We start from the raw sequence: 24,011 nt of genomic DNA on the forward strand, positions 1-24,011 counted from the left end.
ACAAAGATGTCATTCCCAAACAGCAGACAAGGATCTGGTCTTAAAAAGTTGAAGTATAACCAGAGACCATACTGACATGGTAGTTAAATATTTTAGGCTTTGTCTACAAATGGAAGATATAATCTGTCTACTGTCTTCACATAAACAGCATGATTAAATATTTTAGAAATTCTTCCGATCGTTGATCTTAAAGAACCCTCACGAGATAAAAAGAAATCATCGTCATTACTGTTCACAATTTGGAGCCTGAAAGCTTGAAAGACTTGAAAGCTCAAACATGACAGTTAAGACTACGTTGGTTGTTCCTAAGGCTTCTGGGGAAATAAAAATGTGCAATTAGAGCTCTAATTACCTGAAGAAAGTTCAACACTTCACAACTTAGTGCTCCAACCTGGAACACTACCGGAAAATTTTTAAAGTTTGCTTCAATAAATATTCCAACATATTTTGATGTGGAATCTGCAAAACATTTGTGGATTTTTATTTCAATTCATTTCAGCATTTACTGTTTCCTATGAAAACAGCTATTGAAATAAAAACTTCCATACAAAAATTCACTTTTTACTACCTTCACTTTTTTGTTGGAAAACTCTCCCATCAAGGTAATTTTAAGATCTGCAGGAATCTTCTGAGGAAACAAAGGTAGGGGAAAATGACAAATTAAGAAAAATACAACACAAACAAATGCCAGATTTTATTGAGGTACTGCATTTACATATGTTTGTGCACTGAACAATCACATTTGGCTAAAGACAACCATATTCATGACGTGAAGACACCACATGAAGACGGCACACAGGGAAAGCTTAAAATAAATCTTCATCAACATGGTGTGCCAAATTCTACTCTGCTTGACGACTGAGTTATCTCATTGGAACTGCACAGCATGAAGACTACAATTTACATGAAAATGACTAGCTCGTATGCGTAAATGAAAATATACTACTTCTCAGTACAGTAATCATACACGAATACATAATCCTGGCACAGCTTCAGACTGGCCTCTGGTTATCAACAATGGTTGTAACAGCCAGCAAACACCTCTGGAAGGGTGAGTCGGATTCTTGTGGCTCTCAGTCACAGTTCCTCCTTGTGGCTCAGGAAATCTCTTGAAGCCACTTGGCTCTGTCAACGGCTTGTTTCAGTGGGGGCCTTGTGAAGGATGCAGCTCTATCTACAAAATACCAATCCCAGTGAAGAATTAGACTGAACAGGGAAGGATACATTTCCTCTGCTGCACAGCAGAGTTGATGAGGAGATGCTACAAACAAATCCAGAACAAATCACACAGCTCAATCTGTTTCACCAGGATTACTCCTTTCCAAGTATCTCATTAAATTCCTAACTTTTATCATGTGAAGAATTACACCTCTGAAGGGCATCACTGCAGATATGAAACACTAAATGTCTTCTCTGGGGATGTACGTGGATGGGTAGATCTGCTGTTGCTCCTCTGCTGTGTGAGGATTTCACTTTGCATGTCATAAATGCTCAAGGCACAATGGTGCTAAAACAAACAAAAAAAGGCTTAGCAGACAGAGTCAGAGTCACTCATCTAACATTTCCGTGCAGTGCTTCTTGGAAAATGCACCACTAATATCTACAATAAACTGCATGTTTCTTTTTTTTTTTTGGTAGACATACTCACAATGTGTGCCTTAAATCCCAAAGGATACCAAAATATATTCCAAACTACACCTGAAGAATTTCTATATAAAGAAATCACTCTACTCCTTATTAAAACAGGATTGCTTCTGAGGTGAAGCACAACAGCTGTTGGTACAGCTGGGTTTAGAAGCAGATTTTTGTCTGGATATGCAAAAAACAATGGACATGCACTGAAATCTGGCCAGAAAATCTGAGCTAATTCAGCTACTGACAGAAGTTCTGAAGTGTGAAACCTTGGATTTCAAGGCAGATGGCAACTAGCAGCAAAGTGCATCGTAACCAGCAAAGAACTTCACTTCAAGACTGGTTCATCGAGAGGAATGATTCTTATCTGATTTATCAGTGATACTTTTTGTAGATTCTAGATTTTCTTCTGCTTAAGGCTCTGAGGATGGTTATACATTCCTGACCAACTTAAACCAAAACATATGAGGGATACATATAAACATAGATTTGTACCTTCCCCCAGTATTGCCATCTGGTTGACAGCAGGCTCAATGAGTCAGCAGTAAGCCCTGGCAGCCAAGAGGGCACACACACAGTATAACCAGCCAGTCAAAAGAGGCGATTATCCTGCTGTATTCAGTGATGGTGCAGCCTCATCTGGAGCACTGTGTGCAGTTCTGGGCCCCACAGTTTAAGAAGGCTATCAAGGTACTCGAAGGCATCCAGAGGAGGGCAACAAAGCTGGTGAAAGGGCTGGAAGGAATGTCCTATGAGAAGCAACTAAGGACTTTGGGCTTGTCTAGTTTGGAGAAAAGGAGGCTGAGGGGCAACCTCACTGCTCTCTATAGCCTCTTGAGGAGAGGAAGTCAAAAGGGAGGTGCTGATCTCCTCTCCCTGGTATCCAGTGATAGGACACATGGAAATGGTTCAAAGCTGCACCAGGGAAGATTTAAGTTGGATGTGAGGAAGCATTTCTTTACCAAGAGGGTGGAAACCAAACAGTGGTACAGGCTTCCTAGAGAGGTGGTCAATGCCCTGTGCCTGCCAGTGTTTAAGAGGCCTTTGGACAATGCCCTTAATAATTTGCTTTAACTTTTGGTCAGCCCTGAAGTGGCCAGGCAGTTGGACTAGATATTCGTTGTAGCTCCCTTCCAGCTGAAATATTCTATCCTATCTCCACATACAGCATTTCTGATTAAATGCCAGATCAGAAGGGAGCTCAGATGTTCCTATTATGGCCATCACTTCTTCTACACACTAGGGTGCAGACCCACACAGCCTGACACAGCACCCAAGACTGTCTCTACTCAGAGCAGCTTGACAGACATTTCCTTCCCAGACCTGGACACAGTCTAGCAAAAGCCAGGGGCTACTGGTGTGGCGTAAGGGATGCCTGGGGCTAAGACACAGCCCCCGCCACACTAAGGTTTAGAGACCCTTCATCTATCTCACTTTGACAAGTGTGAGTCTAGCCTGGTCAAGATGTCCTTGGAAGAAAGTCCCACCAGTTGCCTCCTTGGTTGGATCCAGTACTCCTTCTACCCTTATGGTTTGGAAGATATTCTATTACTAAATCTGGATCTACTTCAATGTGAAATTCAGCATATTACTTACCCTGCCTTGCCATAGACAGGGAAAATAATCGCTGTCCTCTCTTTTACATAACTGAACACTGCCACTCATCTTTTATAGACTTAAGCCAACATAATCCTGTCCTGCTGTTCCAAAATCTTTATAATTTTCTCCGTTTTCTCTTTTCTCCAGTATGTCAACCCCTGAGAGCATTACCGTAACAGAGGCACTGCCAGTACTAACTGGAGCAAATTATTACCTTACGTCCTATATACAGTTCCCCTCTTCAGTATGTCAGACTAAAAGAGCACATCAATACTCTGTGTATGGCATACTGTAAATCCCCAGATATTTTTTCCCCAAATTACTTAGTTATTCTCCCTTAGGTATATTTCAGGGCTTGATTTCTCCTTTTGAAGTGCAGTACTTTGCTTTTATCTTTATTGTAATATGTCTTTTTGATCTCAGACCATTTTTCCAGGGTACTGAGACAATTCTGAAAGGTAATTTTATCTCCCAGAGCCTTGCAACACTTCCCAGGGTGGTGTCATCCATAATTTTATATATATGCTCTTTACTCTTTCAGGCAAGCTCTTACTACTTAACTGGAATAGAGTACTGAGACATCCTTCCCTCCAAAAATGCATTTGAGAATGAGACACTGAAAACTTCTCTTTGACTACATTTTCATAAAGACCTCTAAGTCATAGCCACTTGTTCCTATTTATCTGACAGGCAAAAGTACCTTGACAAAGAGAGAAATTAGACTGATTTGTTATGATTTGTCTTCATGGAACCTGTGTCAGACTTTTCTTGTGGATATCTTGATTGTTTAATAATTTGATATATTGTCATCCTAGTTAGAAGTGATGCCTCCAGCTGCCTAGATCCTCTCCTTTCCCTTTTTAAAGCTAAGAGCTGTGTTTGTCCTTGTGCTTGAAAAGAGCATGCAAACAAGCTTGAATTGTATGCTAAACAGTTGCAAGGGCATAGGGAGTCCTGTTCCTAAAGCCCAGTGAATTTGGCAGAAAAAATATGCATGCTAAATTAAACCTAATTGCTGCACGTAGGTTTCTCACAGTGGTGGAAATTTTGCAGTCCCTGATGGACTCTGGCTTATCACTGCACTGTGAAGGGGCTCCCCGTAACAGGAGAAGGCATGAAATCTGCAACAGGCAGGCAACATGAAAAGCAGAGGACAAAAAGCAATTAGAGACCTGGAATTTCTACCAACACTTAACCAGATTATCTGTTGAAGTTCAGAAAAGAAAACTTAGAAAAGTTCTCCCTTTTCGTTTTCATGGAAAGTTCCCAGCTGCTCCATTCTGGATCTGGAAGCAAAAAGACTCACAGGCTAAGGGCATAGTTTTTCTGGTTTTAGCCCAAAAAGACATCTCAAGTGTTCTGAGTCTTCATGATAATGCCAGACTCATTTTGCCAACAGAAAAGGAGTGGATAACTAATCCACAAAAAAAAGCATCTACGTTTTTTGGTCTTTATATAATGTGTGCATTCAAACCCTACAGAAAAAGTCCTTTGCAGCTGGCCTTTCAATTCTCTCCCTCTGTTTGTCTCTTCCTGTAAGCAGTAGTGGTTAGCAGGCTACACTTCGGGGCACTCCATAAACATTAGTCTCTATAACACGGTGGAAGGCAGGCAAACTGAAGCATGAGGAAATGAGAGGCTCATGGCCTTCAGATAGCAATACCACATTCACAGACCTGAACTGAGGTCTCATCTCAGTACTTAGTGCCTGCCTCAGATATTTTTGGCTTTTCTCACTACAGACGGCTTTCTGACTGCAGGATCCTTTTTAGTCTTCCCATGCCATTTTTCTCCCACAAGCCACTTCATTTGCAACAGCAGAAAAAAAAAAAAAACAAACCAAGACCAAATGTGTGGAGGTGGTTAGGAGTTTCAAAATTAGCGTTGTTACACTCAACTATTTGCATGAGGACAAGCAGCCCAAACCAACCTGTTACGCTGATAATAAGGAATGACAAGAAAGATGCATTTGCAGTTATGATGCACAGGATGGCTTTTTTTAAGGGTACAAGAGAAAATATAAGAAGCAGGGAACTGTGACACATTTACTTTGCTGCTGATCTAAGAACAACTGCTGAGCAAACAAGTCTACTTTTTTTTCTGTAGCAGAAATTACTGATCTACGGCTATTCTCACATTCTGTGGCTCTTTAGCCAAGAGATTTCACCCCCTGCACAAAGTGAAATGCACGTTTCATGCCATCTGAAGTTTTTTGCATTATTCATAAATTCTTCTTCAGTCTGAAGTACAATTCATCTGTATTGGCATACATTTTAAATACTATTTTTTGCATTGTGTGTGCCATAGGCACTTTGACATTTAAACATGATTTCTGCCTAAAAATCAAGTCAACATAAGAAACTTCTTTTTTTGCAAGATAATCCTCTTCAATTCTTTATCAGACTCGACTGAGCACTTGTAGGTAGCATCCCCAAGAAGAAGAATATGACTAAACTACCCACCAGATACCTCACAGCTCTTACCCTTTGTCACACAGGAGCCTTTCTAGCACTTCATCACTAAAGAATTTCTTTTGAATGGTAAGTTATGATGGCTGCCTCCTTAGTAAGCTCTGGTGCATCCTGGACAGGATCAGGGAAAGGACAAAGACAGTATAAGGGGAATGTAACCTTATCTGGCACGCCACCGTGAAGGAGTATTCATGTACAAGTAAATCAAGACGAAATTTCTCTGTGAAAGGACTCTGTTCAAGTGTCTGCAAATATTTCCCTGTGCAAGGCCAGAAAATCAAACAGACAGTTTGCTAGTTCTTTTCAGAAAGCTAAAAAAACATATAAAGAAACATGGCATTTTGAAAAATGCTTATCATATCTGCATCACCAAATATAAAACAAAGCAGAGGGTACACAAATACAATAGAGTAAGGTGAAAAGAAATGTTCTCACTGTACCTGTTTTCATTACAGCATTGGTAGAATCCATACAGTGGCTCTGGTTTTCAACATAATGAATTCCCTCTAGACTCACTGTCTGTAAAACAAAAACATTTTTAGCAAAACTAACAGCATTGTTCTTCCTTTAGCTGCAAGTAGTAATACATAGACGTGCCCACTGCACTAGAAAAAACCACAGTTCCTGGAATCTTCTTCTACAATCTTTAGGGGATGGGATAGACAAGAGCCATTCCAATTTCTATTCCTGAGCCTATGGGAGGCTGCAATTATTAACTTACTTGTATTAAAAAAGAATGAACATAAAGATGAAGAACAGTTTAATGCAGCAGCACTGTGGTATAAGTAGGACTTATAGCAGGAAACTGGAGAGCGTCCTAAGAGAAATGGCAGAAAAAAATTCCCGTATTCAAGAAAACAGATCAGAAATCTCAACCTTTCACCCCCCTCCAAACATGATCAGTCACTACTGCCTTCATCCAGTTATCCCAAAGCACAGCATGGAGGGAGGCTTGCAATACTTCTTTGCATGAAAAAAGTTTCACCCTTGTTTTTCAGAAAGAATGAAGGGATGACAGGAAGAAATAAAGCAACTTTTAGTTAGGCATTTCACCAGTTGCCTAGAAAATCTTAAGTTCTGGCATCTCCCATCTTTTGAGTCCTTGGTTTCGAAGCTTAGTAATATTTGAATGTTGTTTTTCAGAGCACAGCTTCATAGGTTAAAATAATAATGAATTAAAAAATCCACCAGGTAACTGATACAGACACCTGCTTGGAGCAGAGGAGCTGGAATCTTTAGATTCAGTGCAGACAGCTTGAGTTTGCCCAACTGGACAGAATAACCAAAGCAAAAGCAGTCTGCAGTGGGTCACTGTCAGGAAGGGAGAAGAGAGATACTCTGCCAGTAGTATCACTGATACCTGCTGACAGCAGGGAAACAAAGCTCTAGAAGGAGAGACTTTTCTGACTACACTTTGGACTTAATTTCTTTTCTTTCTTACCTTACATTCATTCTTTCATTCCTTTCCTGCTTTCTGCACTCTGATTCCAGTCCTAATTTTCTGCTACTTCACTTCCTACGTTAGTCCCCATCTCCATAAACGAGCTGAGTTCGTACTTTGAGTTCCTCCTATTTCTCTTCTCTGCCCTAAATCTCTGTGCATGCTTCCCATCTTCCGCTTCATATCTCTCCCCAAGCACCCTGTCTCTGCTCTCCAGCTCACCCACAGCCATTGTTCCACTCCCTGGCCCTCTCAGGAGTTTCTCCATCCCCTCCAGCATCATTGCTGGAGTGCTAGTGGACAGAAAGTTGACCATGAGCGAGAAATGTGCCCTTGTGGCCAAGGGAGTCTGGTGGTTTGGGTCTTTTTTATGATTGAGCCCATTTGGCTGTTTTTTCCTATATACAAATATCTGAGACTGATAGGTGGCAAAGAGAAAAGTAGCCTAACTGGGGAAAATTTAAGGCCAACTGCAGAAAGACCATCATAGTGGAAATTACCGATAAACCTAGAAATCAAAGCTATCAACCTATACTCAAAAAACCAAGCACAGTGTCTCTGAATTCAGACAGCAGCTATCTGGTTTTGGAACCAGTAGAGTTAGATAATTCTGCTGAGCTAAGGAGGAGAAAGTGTGACAGTTTGGTGCTTTTTCATCAAAAGATCTGAATGTGTCATTTATTTTAATAGTGCCCCATGAGGAATCTTCAATTAAGGACAGAAATAGGGCCAGGAAGGAAATCTGACTACTTTTTGATCTGACTTTTTCCTTATTATGAAATTAAACCATGAACTTTTGCATATCATGATGTCACTGCTTTGTAAGAACAAGGACTTAATCTCTTCTATTAAAACACATTTTTCCCAGCACTTATGAGTAATTTACAAGGCCGCAGTTCTCTTCACACTCCAACCCAAAGGTTCCTGCTGTCTGACTCCGAATGCATTATAGAGGTCTTCCTGTGCTAAGTTTTAAAGGAAAATGTTAGTTACTGTCATAAAATGTAATTTCCTATTCTCACTTTGCAGTAGTATAGGACACCTCACCCCGAAGGTCTTCCCTGACTAACACTGGCAGAAATACAGAGGCAACTCAGAAAATGTGTTTTGCAAAATGTTTGAGTCACCAAGGTGGAGAGTCTCTACCCACCTTTTTTTCTCTGATGGCAAAACTCATTCTAAGGGGCCAGCACAGATGGCCACTCCTCTGCCTTCAGCTGCCTGTTTGAGAGAAGTGTATGTGCACCTTACCTTCTCCCAGTGCTGAGCAGCAGATACACCTCTACATTCCTCCTTTTCTGCCTGTTTACAATTCCTCTCCTGACAATTATGCAATCTTTACTCAGTCCTCACCTTCCCCGGAAGATCCAGCATTGTTCACTCAGCCTTAACAAAACACTTGCAATCTTGCGACTCCCTAGGTCCCTACATTCTGAAGGGGATAAGCCTTCTGCATGAAGAGAAGTATTTTTTGGTTAGAAGGAGAACAAAGCATATGACCAAATTCCCTTTCATCTTGGGAAAATCCGTAATATTTGCAGTCTCAGGGCTCGGATTTCTTTGGGGCCTTTGTTTACCGAGAAGAAACACTTTTATAGTTCTCCAGCCTTCAAATGGGAGAAACAGAACCACCTACAATAAATTCAATGAAAAATTCTTTCTCTCAGAAAGAGCTTACTGAGCAACCTCTACGATTAAAAAGCAAGTTCACTATGCTAAGAAAAAGGATGCTCCAATGATTTATTCAAATCATTCACCTTGGTCTCAAAAAACATGGCTCAATTCTCTGTATCACATAATTCCTGTGTCAAGCTAGTCTTAGAGCTGTGTTTTTAGAGATATCATAAGCAAAAGGACAAAGGTCTTCTGGTTAGTGATGTCCTTTCAAAATTCCACTGGACACTAATGTCTAAACAGACACACAAAGCATTAAAAATACAACACTTCCCTGCAGTTCTGTCTCTTTGTGAGATGGGGCTAACATCTCCCTACTTCAGAAAGGTAGCCATGAGGATAAATAGAGGAAAAACTGTGAAGCACTTTGACACTTCAGTAAGACAGGCCATTAACCCACGAGCCAAATCCTAGGTGAACCTCGCATTCTGAGGCACAGTGCAAACAATAAGAAAGCAATGTATAAAGAACTGAGATTTTGCCGGTGAGAAGATTTCACTGAAAGAGGCAAATAAAGTACATTGCTGCTTTTTATTGAGAAATACTAGATCTCCTTGAGATATGGGATCTTGTTTGCCTGTGCACACTGTCTTGCATATAAGGGATCTACTCTGCATTCTACACTGTGATACCACAAATAGACATGAGTATAACTCCATTAGCATTTAAGTAGTTACTCCTGGTCTACACCAGTAACAGCTCATTTCTCCTTAAATTCTGTTCTCAGATTAAAATGCCAATTTTTGCTAGGGCTAACAACATGCTTAGGTAACTCAGGAAACTCATATTTAATATCTGTGTTGATGCTATTGAAGACCATTTGTTCAAGACTAAATAGAGGCACATTCCAGCTGATCTGCCTTTTGCAGAATCAAAAACTTTAACAAAGACCACACATCCAGTTTATTGTTAGATTTATGATAGGTCTTGAAATTATTTCCATAAAAATTCAACAATTTCAATTCTATATTTAGGACATCTTGGATGAGCCCACAGAACAATGACCAATCTTGACTGTCACATGAGGGAGGAAAGGCATACAATAATCAATTGTATGTTTAATGAAATACAAAACTCCAACTGAGCTGATATACTATGGGTGAAATTGAATATAACAAAAAATACTGCTTTCATAAATAAGTACTCGCTGAATGCTCCAGGGGTACAGATGTTGCACAACACCTAATGTGTGACACAGCCTTCTTTTAAAGGCAAGATTATGCTAGTTCAGAAAAAGCAGGGCTGAAATGAGTTCACAGTTTACAACTCACGGTCCTTAGGCCTAAAATTTTCTGACGCTTCTAAAAACTGTTCTGATTTTTTTAATTCATTTTTATTGCTTATATATGATTATGCTCAAATCTCAGAACTGAAAGAGGAGAGACGCTGCTTTTATTGTTCCGCAGGTCTGAAAGCAGCTAACCAGTCATCTCATACAATACTCAGACCTTGCATGACTTCCACAAAAAGAAACCCAAGTATGATGAAGATAAGCACCCAGGCTTGCCAACGAAATCCTTCGACATTTTCAAAACGTCTCTCAACCTTGGTAAAGCAACTGGCTTTCAATTTCTGGCAACCCACCTCATCAACAGCTAAAGCTATCAGAATTTAGATGTGAAATAATTGTCATTCAGAGCAGCCAAAGAAGCAGAATAATAAAAGTGAAAAACACAGGATGAGAGCAAAGTCAAAACAGTATTTAAATACAAAGAAATGCAGTCTGGATAAAGCTCAAAACAACATAGGATACAGTCAGAAAAAAGCAAAGATGTCTCCACTTCCTGAAGTTGTAACACCTGGAATCATGAGAGACTGGATGCCTACATGAATGCTGGGTCATCGATGGGGGAGCCTGGGATGCTGTTTGCCTCATGATAGGAAGAGAGGAATGATCTCTGATGCCAAAGCAGGATGCAGTTTTGCCGCAGGGTTCAAGTTGTAGAGAAAGATGGAATCACTTGGCAGCAGCAGTGCAACAACACCTGCCTCCTTCCCAGCTCCCCATATGCCAAACATGTCTGGCACAAAAATACAAAGCATGAGAAAAACAGCACTGCTGTCCTGGCAATGAATTAAGAGCTGATGCCATAGCAGGAAAACCTGAGGGAGGAAGTTAAACAGCAACACATTCAAAAGCATAATGCCAGTTATAATTAGAACACAACCATCTTGTAAAAGATCACCAGGCATTTTGTTCATCCCACCCAAGAGTTTATTTAGGCCATTCTAAGTAGCAGGTCTTATTTCTACCCTCTCTTTCCAGGTGTGAAGTTTTCAATTTGCAGATTAGTAGCAGTTTGCTGAATGTGTGACTTTCACTTCAGCAGCTTGTTCAACTTATGTAGCTCCAAAGGGAGGCTTTGCATTTCCTGATGGCCCTATAAACCACTTCTAGACCAAAGCCTGCACTCTCTGGAAAACAAAAGAATACATAGTAAGTATGGTATGAAGTAGTCTGTTAACTAGACACTCAAGAGGAGGCATACTGCTGTATAATAGGCTATAATTTCAGTAACTCATTGGTCATTTATTGCCATGCAGTTATGGAAGCATTTTAAAAGTTAGTAAAATAAGAAAAAAGAATTTGAGGTGAGGGGACTTTTTTTTCAATAATTATTCCTCTTTTTCAACTTGTTCAATTTCCAAGGCCTAAATAAGTACGTTCCCTTTACTTACTACAGCTTTACTGGTTGAACTACTGAATACACATTTAAGCATGTAGGAAGTGCAAGACAAGGGGTGAAACTTATCACACCCCATCCCGCCAGCAAAACTTGCAGACAGATCTCACAAATGCAGTGAAATGTAGCAACAGCAACAGGTTTTCCCGTGCAAGTAGGCTAGCGCTGGCTACATGAGCTGTTCCCGCTAGCATCCAGTGACACAGTTTGGGCACAAAGGCATGGACTACTGGGACTGAAACAATGAGTCTTAGATTTCAAAGACTGGATCCCATGTCAGGAAGGGAAAAAAAAAAAAAGATGTCTCCTTGCCACAAGAAAATACACTTAAAGTCTCTTTTGAGATTCTTACTCCTAGAATGAAATCACTACTATATGCTTATGTACTCTTGACAGGAATTCCAGAGCAACTAACTTACTAAGCCTCTTCTTGATAAATGGACTTACTTATTGCACCTTTACTCAGTAATGCAAAGTTTTACACTCTTCCTACTACTAAATAAATATACTGAGTTTGTGCAAAATGTTTTCATTTGAGTTTGGTACAGATTTCATTCAGAAGGTGAAACAGCAGGATAGCTTGACTACATCTTGAGATCCCCATCAGCAAGAAAACATGCGCTGTTGGATTCCTCCACATCCATTTAATAGATGGAATAAGGCTTTTCCTCTGCAGGAGACAACGTATGTCAATAACAACTGGTCTTACCTGCCATCTGTAAGCTTAAACCAGTATCCAGTTTGCTGTGTGGCTTCGTGCTGATAAACAAATAACAGAGAACACACACAGTGATGATAAAAGCAAAGAGGACCATTGCTGCTATCGACAGGCCCACGAGTGCTCCAACACTGCAAAGAGAGAAAAAACAAAGAAATTAAGTTTACAAACAGCATGGGATACCCATTAAAACAATGGTCAGAATGGTGTCTGGAGGTTACTTGTACTCAGGCAGGGGAATGACTGTGTACTTTTACTGCACACATAAGTTTAGAGCTCAATACCCAGGTCACATAAGCTGTCATTATTTCATTGCCCTCACTCAGAAGGGTCAGTGTCATCACACAGCAGTTGAACATCTGGTCCTTAGTGACATTTCATGTTACCTATGCATACTACCCATGAGTCTGATTTAATCTGTGTTTATGAAAATCAGAAATAACTTCATGCAGTAATTGGTATCAGAGAGATCAAACACTTCTCGAAGGTAGTGCATATTCGCAGATAAGCATAATATTGCATAAATATCACATGCTCACACAAAGAGAGATTCCAGAGCTTTAGGCAGCCCATGCAAACTCTTTTTCCTCAAACAACATGACTATTAAAGCTATATTTTCAGTCTGAAATGCTGTTTTTATTGCAAGAAGAGCCTGTTGGAGCACTTCAGATATATATTTGTCACAGATTTCTCACATGTCCATAAAAACGGGATAAAAAACGTGCAAGCCATGTTATTCAATTTTCTTAGCAGCTCTGTAGAGCAGGACAGAGCACTGTGACCACTGCTGTGCCTTTGTGTTAATGCAGTAAATCTCAAATCAAGATTGGAGAAGTTCTTCTATGAACTTTTTCAGGTTAAACAAAAACTACAGGTGGATTAATTTACACACAATATCAAAGGCATCAAAGGAACAGGAACAGAATATTCAGGAGGCCAAATGTACAGTAGTATATGCAGATTTTATCAAGATATTACCTCTGCAAGATAGAAGTTACTTTATACTTCTATCATAGACATCCAGTGAGATATTATATGTATATACAGAAATCTCTTTAGTAGTTTCCTTATTTCCAACCCTTCTTTCCAAGTCTTTTCCTAATATAAAATTCTCATGATGAAATAAAGGACCGATTACAATACAGTTGAGCTATCATTTACTGTTCTCTTCTGGGCCATTGATATATTCAGTGTTCCATTCCTCTATTCTACAGTCCAAGCCAAAGACACTGACCTCTGATGAAATTAAACAGCAGCCTTTTGGTCACAGATGAAGAGAACCCGAGGACTGAGAATCCTTATATTACTACTCTGGTATATTTGCAATTTTGGTGGATGTATAAAGGACAGATGAGAGGTGAATGTCTTAAATTCTATGAACTCTATCCTCTAGTGATAAAAATGCCTTTATATATCATTGCTATCAGTAAGAATTCACTTCTACTGTGGCCTTGCAGGGAGATGAAAAGAATTGTGCCTCGGGATGTTTTTATGAATTTTACATTCAAGCTACTGTAAAGATTCTCTACAAGCTCCCATAACACCAGTAGACAGATATGTCCACAGGAGAAACTCTTACAAACAGCAGGATGAGAACAGCATATATTGGTATGACTTTAAGATGCAGTTCTCATTAGTTATCTGTCAGATACATTAATGAGGTTTGTGCAACATTTAGCTCCTTATGCAACTCAAATAATTTGTTACTAGCAAAATTATTAGTTCTGGAAAGAATAGCTTTACTCTTATGAAGATTTTTCATGGTTTCTATCACCTGCATGAACTAGAGTGTCCTTATATGTTTGTGTATATATATATATATATATAAAGCAAAATTTCTCATTTTTTGGCTCAAACAGAACTTACATGCAAGCAATATTCCGCTTAATATGGAAGCTCAATATGTCCTTACAGTCAGAGATCTCACCTGGGTTCTGGCCTCATTTTTGCATTTTCACTTGGAACACTTTGACTCAAATGGACATAACAAAAGAAATATACTACACTACAGGAGGCTGAGGTGAGCAGCCATCAAATCAAGAATGATCTCCACAGCTGAATCTATTTGAGGAAGTAATACAAACCCAAAGGCTCTTCAGAAACATGTGTTTGTGCTTTTTTTGCCACGTCAACGCTAGCCTTATTTTAAGATTCCATTTAAATGACAGTCTGCAGTGCAGGACAAAGGAGGTTCCTCACCATTATCCAAACATTATGCAGAGTCAGCTATCTTAAAGCTTAATAGATCAAGTACATATTAACGAGTATATGTTTTTTCTATTTGGGCATCTATTCTCGGTTCTAGCTCTCCTCCATGCAGTTGTAGAAGATGATGTTAACAACATGGTTGTGTATTGTACAGCACAATGCGTCACTACCTAGGTTGTGTAAGATGCTTTTTGAGTTACAAATGACAAATGGTAGAAAAGCAGTTCCTGAGGAACTCTCCAGTATTTCCTATTACAGGTCAAAGTCTTATCATAGGTTACATACTACTAAACGTTTTTGTCATGCTCCAGCAGCAATGTGAAAAAATCTCACCCAAAATATGGAGATCAGCACCACAAACCCAAATAGACACCCTGGATTCCACTTCCTAAATCAATCAGAAATTAAGATTCAGTTTGTACTTACTCTTTTTAAACATCATGTTTCAATACCATATTGTTCTCAACATGCTGAAGACATCAACCCTCTTAGAACATATGATTAATTTCTTTAAGGTTAATTTTGGGTTAAAGTTTGGGGGTGGGGAGTTGTTTCTTAATTTATTGAATTAATTCAGAGGAATTCAGTATGCCTTCTATAGCTCTGAACACTGAAGTTTCTTAACCAGAACACAATCTTTTATTATTTTTTTAATAGTTAAACTGTTGTCAGAAACAAAATACCAAAGTAACTATGATCACGGATCATTTTAGTGATCATGATCTTCTGAAAATAAAGACAGTCCTTCAGCATGTCCTCTAGATTCTACAGCAATTACTGTGGCACCGCATGTCTATCCAGAAAAGCCCTTGCTAAAAACATTTTGCCATCTACCCATCTTTAACTTAAACACCAGGTGTTTATGGTCCACATGATAACAGCCTACAGGCCTCAAGGTGTGTCTTCAAGATCAGTCTTCTGACAGCAGGGATGTTAGAAAAGCAAACTAGAAAGTCACTCTTGCCCAAAGCTGTGGACTCATTAGCAAGCAAAAACCTCTGCATTAATAATCCACTCAGCCCCAGAACAATGATCTAGCATAAAAATGGCAATGAATGCCTAGGGGTAACCCTGGCAGCATTTACACAATTCTTCAGACATGAGCAATACTAAGTTTGGTAGATCTGCAGACCAAACAGAACTCTCCCAAGTTACTTTCTACATATGATAAAGATACAGCCACACCACACATTTGACTGATGCTGCTACTGCTATTACACTGAGCACCACATACACACTTGCAGCACTGCCACACATCTCTACATAGCCAAAGGCTTTACTAAGCAGAGAGGCTCCACTCTGTCAGCAGATTCCCCAGGGCATGTCAGTTTCCCACTGACAGAAATGCCAGTGGATGCTCAGCATCACACACCTACAGTAATTTTTCATCCATAATATTAGTCCATCCACACCAACAACAGCTAGGAAAAATTTAAATATTGGCTAAGCAGATGCAGTATGTCCACTGATAGATTAAAAGGAAGCTCATGAGTCATCTGGATCACAGTGAATCAAATGTTCCTAATGCTGTTGCTGCAGTGATGTGTTGTACGTAGTAGTTGCAAAGCAAACAGATAAATATTCCCAGGAGACTGGAAGAATGGGCACATAGGGACAAAAGACTTGCTATTTTAGAAAGACAAAACAGACTTCTGGAGATCTGTACAGCTAAGCAAAGCTTGGCTAAAGCATTAGGTCATGATGGTTCTATGCATATTAACTAATAAAGCTTTTTGCATAAAATCTATATCTGGCTTACCAGAGTTTTAATCAAATGTTATATTACATGAAACTTATAAAAGGTACAGATTTGGAATGCATACTGTAATTCTATCTGATACTGAAAGAAGCCATTAAATTTGCAAAATACAACTTAATTGAATAGTGACAAAAAAAATTCTAAATTTTTTTAGAACCAATTCTAAAATAGTTTTAAAACAAATAAGGTGCTGACTAAGCCTAACTGCATCACAGTTCAGTACAAATACTACATGCTCAGCATTCCTCCCCTTCTGCTCAGCTTTGTAGGTAAAGTAGATGTCATGATGATTGCATGTACATACACAGCACATAGCTCTGAAGGGCGAGCTGTTCACTCTTTTGCTCACTAGTGTTTTACAGCATCCGTGTTTTGTGGTTTCAAAGCTGCCTAACCTTCTGGTGAATTTTGTACACCCCTGCGTTTTCCTAATGTTCCCTTTCCTGTTCCATGGGCTCTTGACTGCTGTAAGACATAGAAAAAACACATCCTCTACTCTTCTTTGCTGAGGTCAGCTTTTCAAGAAGTGCAGAAAGGGAACCTAGGCTGTTCTAACAAAACAAAAACTCCAAAAAAACCCTATACTATCTGATTTTGAGTACCAACAAAAAAAGAAAGGATACGTGAGAAATTAATTCCAGATAATAAATTCAGGCAACAATATGAAATGTGTCAGAGTTGCTCAAAGATCAGTTATTTATGACTGTCCAGCAGCTCCTAGTATAGCAGGTGTTAGGATGCACTTGTCAAAGAATGCAGTTTTTACAGGAGTGGTAGGTGAAAAGATGGTTCCATTTTGCCAAGGGATAGTGCAGTATATTGCTCTAAACATAGTACAGGAAATAGTGATTTTCAAAAAAAAAGAACAGCATAGGACTGTGAGCACCTATTGCTTCAGGTTGCCTAGGCTGCTGGTTTCTCCGTGAAATGCTTCCATCAGAGCTGGCTGCCAAGTGGTCTGGCAACATGTCTCCCACAGCAGGAAAAACACAACAGAAACATGCAATAGCTTCCTGAAAGTCTACCTGGTGTGTCACCAGGCAGAAGTAATCCCTGAGATACCACCACTGACTTGATGGTGCATTCAGTCACTGCTTTCAAATTAATGGGGGGACTCAAGCAAATCAAGATTTAGGATGAGAAACTTAAAGCTCTGGAGTATATTAAAACCTGCAACAATTCCCATGTGTTCCAAAAAGCGGATTCGTTGCCCAGGGTGCAATGAGTCAATAATCACACACTCAGGAGAGACATTGCTAGTTTATTTCAGTGTTGCACAAGCCTAGCTGCTCAATGGTATTCCACAAATCAAGCACACCAAAGCAGGCTACCTCATTATATTTATACAATAAGTCCATATATATTCTACCTATCTAATACATATTCATTCTCTTCTACATAGGTTGCATCACTCCTCTTGGCTCCGCTTCAGATTCCTTTGTGCATGCCTTCCTCTCTTCTGGGTTCTTGGTGGTCTTTACAGATGAAGTACCCTAACCCTTTTTACCCCAAAATGACCATGTGTTATGCAAGGACAATTTAAGGCTATTTTCCTTGCCAACTTTCCATAATTTTCTTCTAAAAGGAACGCTGGTCCTTGATTAAATGGATAATCACTGATAGCCAAGATATCCTGTCCCTAACCTTAGGTTAAATATTAAAGGAATGTAGATTCATTAGATTCATGCTAATTAAACATATACAATACCTGTTCTTTCCAAGGGGGATTTGTTCTCTTACACCCCCATGAAAGCTTCCAGCTCCTTTCCCTTCCTCAGTATGTTCAATCTCCAGACCTACCTTGGCTGGTTTGGCTAACTCTTTGAATAGTTTAAGGGTTTCAAGTCTTGAAAGTGTGTCCTCAAAAGCTGTAAGAAGCATTTGAAGGATTATCTTAACATAAGGTTGTTACATACTGATACAAGTAACAGTCTGACACAAAGACAAGCAAGGCAGTGAACACCAAAACATTCTGAGACCAGAAAATGTTATTTTCACATTTTTCTTAAACATAGTAGAACTATCATGTGCAAATGTATACAGTTTTCAAAGTGCTGTAATACTGTAGGGTTCCCAGTGTGATAGGAGCTAAAAATTCTGATTTGGTTTGTTATTGGAAAACACTTCTGAAGACAAAAATTTAAATTCTAACCACTCAGTAACTTTGCTTAGAGGATTATATTTATTCACCTCTTCTCTATGATGGATATAGACAGTCATGGCAGAAGTTAAGCACAACCAAAATCCCACCAATTGCAATTTCCTTGGATCCTTTCAGCAGCTTCAGGCCATAGGGTGGGGGGAACAAAAAAACCCAACAAAACAAATCCTGAACTTTCAAAGTTTTGATCCAAATTTCTGGTCTAGGTGGAGGCAAAGCAGTCACACTGCTCAGACTCTAGAAAATCTTTGTAAAGGAAGATCCCTCAGAGATGTGTGTCATTAAAGCCTCTCACGGGATCTAGTTCTTTGAGGTACTTTCTGAAAATACCAAGCTTTAAGTGTCTTCACTACAACATCTCATCCAGCTGCAGAAGTTTTTTTATCTTAATCTTTCAGTAGTTCTGCCACCTTGAGAAGGCTTCCTGTGACTAAAATAGTCAAAAACTAAGTAAAATAAAATCATATGACATTAAACCAGTATGGGTATCTGATGAGAAAAGTTTAAAAAAGGACACTTGGGGATGTCTTCTCACATCAGAGAAGCTGAGTAATTCTGTGTCAGTCACAGTACAGATGGCTGGGAGATTCCCACATGCAACACACTATTTGTGCCAAACTAGATTTTAAATAATTATACACTAAATATTAAACAAGATATTAAATGAGAGTAAGCCCACACTACTGAATAGCATTCACCCAAAAGCCCTGAAGGAATTCATATGTGAACTTGCAAAACTGCTGGCCAAGGCATGCAACCCATCATTACATAAGGCCACTCTGCCAGAGGACTGAGAGCCTGGGACTGTAACTCCAACCTAAAACAGGACTCTGGAAGGGAATCCAGGAACTACAGACTAGTAAGTCTGACTTCCACCCCGGGCAAGACAGAAAGGTCTGTTAAAAAAAAATTATATTGCTAAGCCAATGTCAGGGTGCTGAGTGCGTCTGGGTTGCCAGCAATGCATCTGTCCCTGGCTATTATCCCCAAGCCGCTATGCCCAGGCCTGCCCTGCTCACCTTACTTGGATACAAGGGACAGGTCCTTTGGTGGTGAAGCCACTATCCCCATCTGCCTCCTTACGACACTCTGCCCTCAGGAAGCTGCTGGTATTGCTGCTTCCTGAGACAAAATCTTTCACTAAAGAGTCAGCATTACAGTAAGGGGAAAATACTGCCTTGTTAACCTGCTGGAGTCTATGAAGTATCAATAAGCAGACAGATAAAGGAACCCAGCAGACATAGGTAGCTTCTCAAAAAGCCTTTGACAAAGCCCCACACTGAAGGCGGGACTAAAATGACTGAACTGACACAGGACTAGGGAAAAGATTCTGTTACAGACTCAAGGCTGCTTAAAAGAATAAGGAGCAAAGCAGAGGGCTAAGTGGTCACTTTTCAGTATAAAGAGAAGTCACCGAGATCAGTGCCAAGACTGATTTTATTCAGTGTCTTCATCTATGACCTGAAGAAGAATGAAAACTGAGTTTCTCATGATCAAATGCTATGAGGTCAAGGAATGCCAGAAGACTTGCAGAAAACTGCATGAGCTGGCAAAAGTGATGTAGATTAGCTTCAGTGTACATAATGTAATGTATAAATAAAGAAAACCAAGCCTACATGACAATGAACTCAGAACTTGTAGTTCTGAACTCAAGAAAAGTTTTCAAGAATCATCAGTGACATCTCACTGAAATCACAGATTCAGTGTGCACAGGCAGCCAAAGACATCAACAAACTGTTGGCCACCAACAAGAAGGATTTCAAGAGCAAGACTGAAGGTAGCATTTTGCCACTGTGGAAAGCCTTGCCACACCCACATCTTGAGTACACAGCTCCAGATTATGCACCTCCAAAAGCAGCATTGTGGAGTGAAAAATGGTATGGATGAGGGGCAACTAAAATGATCAGTGGGACAGAGTACCTACCTCAATGATAATCCAAAAGGACTAAGACTGCTCAGTTTGGAGATGTGAAAGCTGAGAACTGATGCACCAAATGCTTCAAAAATTTTGAATGTTCTGTATAAACCGAGTGTACAATTGCTGTTCACCAAACACCGCGATATTAACATTAGAGGGCGCTCCAGAAAACTAATAGGAAACAGTATATCAGGTAAAAGGATATATCTTAAAACAGGTTTGATACATCTTCAAAACTGCTGCCACCACGGCTACAGAAGCACACAGCAGAAGCAAGTCCAGAAAAGGATTAGACAAAATTAGGGATAGCAAGTCCATAAAACGATAGTGAAAGCACAATACAGAGGTGTACTAACACCCTGACACAGCCAGCATGGATGCTAAAGAGCCTGAGGAGAATCAGGCACAAAAAGCAGCCAGGCTGGCTGCGTGCAGCTGTCACTGCCACTGCTGGAGATCCAGTCTGGAGTAGATGGACCCCCTCGCTGACTCAGGAGGGCACAAGTCTGATTATCTGCCGTCTTCCAAGTGGAAAGTTATGTAGTGCTCGATCTTGCTACACACGCAGGAAGGTAGCTGAAGTCATTGGGAACTTCATGCACACAGCCTCTTACGCGCTCAGGCCCCGAGACAGCCGTTCCCCTCACACCGAAAGGACGGAGGGACACTCAGGATGCTCTGTACACAGGCACTGAGCGTTTCCCAGCGCTTCCTTACAAATACCACGCGTTATTTCTTTCAGAAACCACTGTGGCACAAACAGAAGTCTCTCTGGGCAGCAGCTGCAGCTCTACCGCTACTCTCAGCGGGACAAAGATAGCCTGAAAGCGCCCGGCTACAAGTACCTCAGAAGCACAAACCCGCAGGCAAGCTCGGGCCGTCACGGATCTCCCGCCCCCCGGGGCTGCGGAGCCTCGCCCGCCCGGAGCCCCGGCCCGGTCCCGATGCGGGACCGGGCCGGGCGGGTGCCGCCGCTGCCCTACCTGAGCCACCACATGTAGCTGTGCTCGTAGGGGAAGAAGCTGTGAGGGTCATCGCAGCAGTACTTGACGTCCTGGAAGCCGCAGCAGTACACAGCGCGGGCGTCGCCGCCCGTCCGCGGGCAGCTGAACCCGCTCACCAGCACCTTGTCGGCGTTGAGGTAGCTGCTGCACTCGGCGCTCATGGTGCGGCGGCTGCCCGCCGGGCTGCCCGGCGCCTCGGCGGCACCCGGGCGGGAGGTGGCGCGGCGAGCGGGCGGAGCTCGGGCGGGAGAGGGGCTGCGCTGGCCGCGGGTGGGAGCCGCCGCGCACCCCCGGGGTCGCCGCAAGGCCCGCCCGCGCCCTGAGGCAAGGGAGAGCGCAGAGCTCCTCCCGCCCTTCGGCGGGGAGGGAGAGGGCCGTGCGGGGCCGGTCACCCCCGGGGGAGCGCACCTCAGGGGCGGCACTCCCGCGTCTCTCGCTGGGGCTTGGTTCTCGGTTCTCCCTCAGATCCCGGGCTGAGGAGACACTTCGGGTGTCCACCCCCACCCATAAGCCTCGGTGGGGCCTCAGGACAGCCAAAGCAAGAACGTAATTAAGAGGGGTCACACCTTAGCAGCTGGGCTCAGGGCCCCTTGGTTTTATGGGGGATAAAAACTCCAGATGCTATTTAATGCCTCTGAGAGATCAGCCTCCTATTCTTTCCAGAGGACATTTCCTTTCAACATCTTAGACCACTTTTTTTTTTAAAAAAAAAAAAAGTGGGGTCCCAGGCAGTCATTGTGTTACCTGTATGAAAGAGCGTCTCCTGAGGGAAAGGTGGGTAGGTCTCAGCTCAAGATAGCATACACACATCATGTGCATCTCTGCATGTGATTTGGCTCCTGGAAACAAGGATAACAAAAAGTCTTTGAGAGAGCAATGGGCAGACATTGCCCTCTCCAAGGAACTAGTCCTTGACCCTGCTGAGGTCCATCTCCTCTCTAGATTGCAAGAGAGCCTGGATCAAGTGCTTTGCCACACAAGTGACCTCCTCAAGGAAAGTTCAGGTTTTAGAGAGGAATGGAAGCTGTGCAGTATCAAAAGAGCTTGACTTGAATTAATAAGACTACATTAATTCAGCTAACACTTTACACCTTAATTTCAGGTCTTGCCTTGAGATGAAATCCAGGCAAATGGTCATTTCGTGTCTCCTAGCTGACTGCCAGGAAGCAGCCAGAGCCAGGAGCAATGGCAGTTTAGGGAGGGGCAGTGTCCTCACCAAATAGGGTGAAGTCCTGCAGGATTTGAACAAGGCCAGGCTGGTGACAGTGGCAGGTGCCATCAGCAGTCCCCAACTGAATCAAGTCCAGGATCCATCCAGGAGACAGAAGACAAGTTACCTACAACATAGGTCTAAAGTTCATCCAGGAGGGCCAGCCAGCAGAGACAGGACTGAGCACAGGCATATCTGCAGCATAGCCTAGGGAAGATCAGGCTGCCCTGGCATGAGCTTAAATGGGGTTCCTGGACCAAGGAGCAAAGGGTGTGGGTGTGGTAAGGACCCAGGTGATGACAATCAGGACCTGTTAGTGGTCACCTAGAGCCCTGACACTGATATCTTCCAGTACTACGTGCAGTCCCCCTACATTAGGGTGTTTGACTTTACTTGCTAAAAAGTATTAATATTCTTCGGTTGCTTCGTTGATTTTGTTTTGTGGAATCAGCCCTGACTTAGCACCAATTTAAATGAATGCAGAAATTAAATCACAGTCTGTCTGCTGAATTACAGATTTGCCTTCCTAATATTTAGATGTATATGTGAATAGCCAGGTAAGATTCAAATTATTCAACTGTTCGGTGCCTTAAGCTTGAGTGATTTGAGAATTTAGAGACCTCAAAAACAGGCTCGACACTTGATGTTGCACTACACAAAGTGAGAGAATGAATGACAGTGATGTGGCTGGAGCAAAGACTCCAGAAAGGGAGAGAAAGGGAGAAACCAGGAGGAATCAATGAGTATTGAACAATAAGAAAGGCCAGATTACCATTAGATTTTGTGAGAGTTGTAATTTCATCACCTGTTCTGCTCAGAGGAAATCAGATTTAATCAGATCAATTGTTTTATGATAAAATTGAGGATTAACTTGTTCAGAATATATACAGGAAGTTGGTTACTAAAGACAAGAAGGCAGGATTTTTACCTCATTTATGTCAATAGTGTCACTACGTGTTAGGATTTAATCATGACTCTTGTGATACTTGAGGTCTTTTTTAGAGACCAATCTCCTGGTCATTTGATTCAGAGTGAGTTTCACTTTAATACAGTAACTTAGTCTTTCAAAGACATGGGGACTGTGTTTCTGTGTTTGAGGAAAGAGCCTCTAGTGAGTGAAAGATGGGTGAATCTCAGCTCAGAAGCCATCAGTTGGTTGGCCAGATAGTGTGTATGCATCAGTCAGCTATTCAACATGTGACATGGTTGAAACCAAGCAATGTATTCAGAATTTATTACTGAAGGATTGACAGAGCCACAGACAGCATAGCTGTATAGGCCTTGTTCTCTAAGTCAGTCATGTTTAAGCAGAAGACATGCAAGAAAAAAACACAAAACAAAACCAAACCAAATACAGTGGTAAATGTCATGGTTTGGAGACTGATTCAAGACTTTGTGAGGTTGTCAATACTGTGTTCAAAAGGGAGACCTCATGCAAGTCCTACAATCTCCCAGGATGAAGGAACATTTAATTCTAGTCTAATAGGTATTTGTCTTTTGAAATGTTTTTATGCACCTTGTTCAGTTGCTC

The 24,011-nt window shown here is 41.3% G+C and overlaps 1 protein-coding gene across 1 annotated transcript; it reads right to left on the reverse strand.

Moving 5' to 3' along the window:
• Window positions 1-693: 693 nt before the first annotated feature.
• SHISAL2A (shisa like 2A) lies at window positions 694-21,549 on the reverse strand. Its single transcript, XM_064455743.1, has 4 exons — window positions 21,250-21,549; window positions 12,211-12,350; window positions 6,143-6,221; window positions 694-1,174 (listed from the first exon to the last, which is right to left on the reverse strand). Exons 1-3 carry the CDS (start codon window positions 21,429-21,431, stop codon window positions 6,190-6,192), a joined length of 354 nt encoding a protein of 117 aa, XP_064311813.1. The 5' UTR covers window positions 21,432-21,549; the 3' UTR covers window positions 694-1,174; window positions 6,143-6,189.
• Window positions 21,550-24,011: the final 2,462 nt, after the last annotated feature.

This window comes from Phalacrocorax carbo, chromosome 6, assembly GCF_963921805.1.
Source record: "Phalacrocorax carbo chromosome 6, bPhaCar2.1, whole genome shotgun sequence".
Classification (NCBI taxonomy): Eukaryota; Metazoa; Chordata; class Aves; order Suliformes; family Phalacrocoracidae; genus Phalacrocorax; species Phalacrocorax carbo.

Excerpts from the sequence above, each read along its gene's own strand:
- SHISAL2A (XM_064455743.1), bottom strand. The coding sequence starts at position 21,431 with ATGAGCGCCGAGTGCAGCAGCTACCTCAACGCCGACAAGGTGCTGGTG. Across the intron at positions 12,351-21,249 it reads AGCTACATGTGGTGGCTCAG|TGTTGGAGCACTCGTGGGCC; the intron begins GTAGGGCAGCGG and ends CTCTCTTTGCAG. Across the intron at positions 6,222-12,210 it reads TTTAAGCTTACAGATGGCAG|ACAGTGAGTCTAGAGGGAAT; the intron begins GTAAGACCAGTT and ends TTTGTTTTACAG.